This window comes from Nanorana parkeri, unplaced genomic scaffold (assembly GCF_000935625.1).
Source record: "Nanorana parkeri isolate BGI_ZX_2015 unplaced genomic scaffold, ASM93562v1 scaffold371, whole genome shotgun sequence".
Classification (NCBI taxonomy): Eukaryota; Metazoa; Chordata; class Amphibia; order Anura; family Dicroglossidae; genus Nanorana; species Nanorana parkeri.
In genome coordinates, this window is record NW_017306639.1 from 709,765 (window position 1) to 711,559 (window position 1,795).

The 1,795-nt window shown below is 45.0% G+C and overlaps 1 protein-coding gene across 2 annotated transcripts in view; it reads left to right on the forward strand.

Moving 5' to 3' along the window:
• Positions 1–1,795, forward strand: part of IPO13 (importin 13) — a 61,464-nt gene that overhangs the window by 24,769 nt on the left and 34,900 nt on the right. For both annotated transcript variants that reach the window (XM_018558968.1, XM_018558969.1), the window contains exons 9-10: positions 1,270–1,296; positions 1,442–1,576. In XM_018558968.1, the coding sequence (XP_018414470.1) occupies positions 1,270–1,296; positions 1,442–1,576 (162 nt within the window). The remainder of the gene's footprint in view (positions 1–1,269; positions 1,297–1,441; positions 1,577–1,795) is intronic.

Genomic DNA, 1,795 nt, shown 5'->3' on the forward strand with positions numbered 1-1,795 from the left:
ACCCGAAGTTCCATTGGCCCAATTGATGTCTGGGTAATTGAAGTCACCCATCACGACTACATTGCCCTCTCTTCCAGCTATTCCTATCTGTGAGTGAAGATTGACTTCTCCCTCTTCCCCTATATTTGGAGGTTTATAGCAAATACCCACGAGAAGTTTACGGCTAGGGTCCGTCATATCTAGCTCCAGCCATAGGGTTTCCACCGCTTCCCCATTATTTGACGCGATATCGTCCCTTGTATGCACATTTAGATTATTTTTTACGTAAATGCAAACGCCCCCCCCCCTTCTCCCCCCTCTGTCCCTCCTAAACAGGTTATACCCCTCTATATTAGTAGCCCAGTCATGCGTGCTGTCCAGCCAGGTTTCCGCTATACCCACTATATCGAAGTCCTCTTCAATTAACCTAATTTCAAGCTCCTCTATTTTATTTGCCAGACTTCTAGCATTGGTGTACATACATTTCATTCCTCTCTTTTTGTGGGACAAAAGTTTACTACCTTGTTGTTCCCCACTATTTTTATTGTTATTATTCTGCCTTGATTTCGGTCGTCCGTTGGTAGTTATACTTACATGTGCCAACGGATTTCCTATATTGAATGGAGTGAGCCCACTATTATTAACTCCTTTTTTACTACTTTCTGTGTTATTTTTATCTACGATTTAAATTATCAACGTTTAGTTTAAGTAATTTTATTTTTATACCCTCCCCCTCCACTTCCTAGTTTAAAAGCTCCTCCAGTCTTTCTAAATAGGATTTATATAGCGCCAACAGTTTGCGCAGCGCTTTACAATGTAAGAAAGACATTACAATACAAGACAGGATGGTAAGGGGGGCCCTGCCCCTGGGGGCTTACATTCTGAAAGAGAAGGGGGAAGTGATATATGAGGAGGTAGCTGTGTCGGGATGAATTGTTTGAGAATGTGATGGTTCAGTGGTTGGGTTGAGGTGGGATCTGCTTCCCTGAGGAGAAGAGTCTTTAGGGAACGCCTAAAGACAGTCAGGGTGGGAGATAGACGGACAGGTTGGGGTAAAGAGTTCCAGAGGATGGGAGAGACTCTAGAGAAGTCCTGGAGGCGAGTATGTTCAATGAGCCATTGCAAGACTCTGGCAGCTGGAGGCGTGACTCCTGGAAGCATGATGGGAGTTGTAATGTCAACACAGCTTGAGGGCCAACGTTTGCCTTCCCTTGGTGTAGAGGAGCTCTGTACTGGAGACGGATATGATGTAACTCCTTCACTGAAATTTTTTCTCTTCTCACTTTCCAGGACGTGTTGCTGAAACAGATTCACAAGGTAATTCAGACATTTCGTCTTGTCTCCATGGTGTGAAATGTTTATGGGGGATGATTTTCACTCCCCCCCCCTCCCCATTGTCTTATGAAGGGAGGGGGTCACTTTATCACTGCCCACCCTCATCATTATCCATCTTCTCTTCCAGACCAGTCAGTGTATGTGGCTGATGCAGGCGCTGGGCTTCCTGTTATCTGCCCTGCAGGTGGAGGAGATTCTCAGCAACCTCCATTCACTCATCACTCCTTATATCCAGCAGCTGGAAAAGTTGGCTGATGAGACGGTGAGTGCTGCTCGGCATGTTCTATTGTTCATAAGCTGCGAAATCTAAGATAACAGGTATTGTTTGAAGAGAATGGAAGGTTACGTACATAGTTTATTTCTGGTCAGGACAAAAAACGAGTCTTTCTTTTTTAGTTAGTTAAAAAGGAATTTATTTTCACTGGTGGCCAGCGGGTTGAGGTTTGGGCTCCTTTTTTCCCCCCCCCCCCCGTGTTTTCTC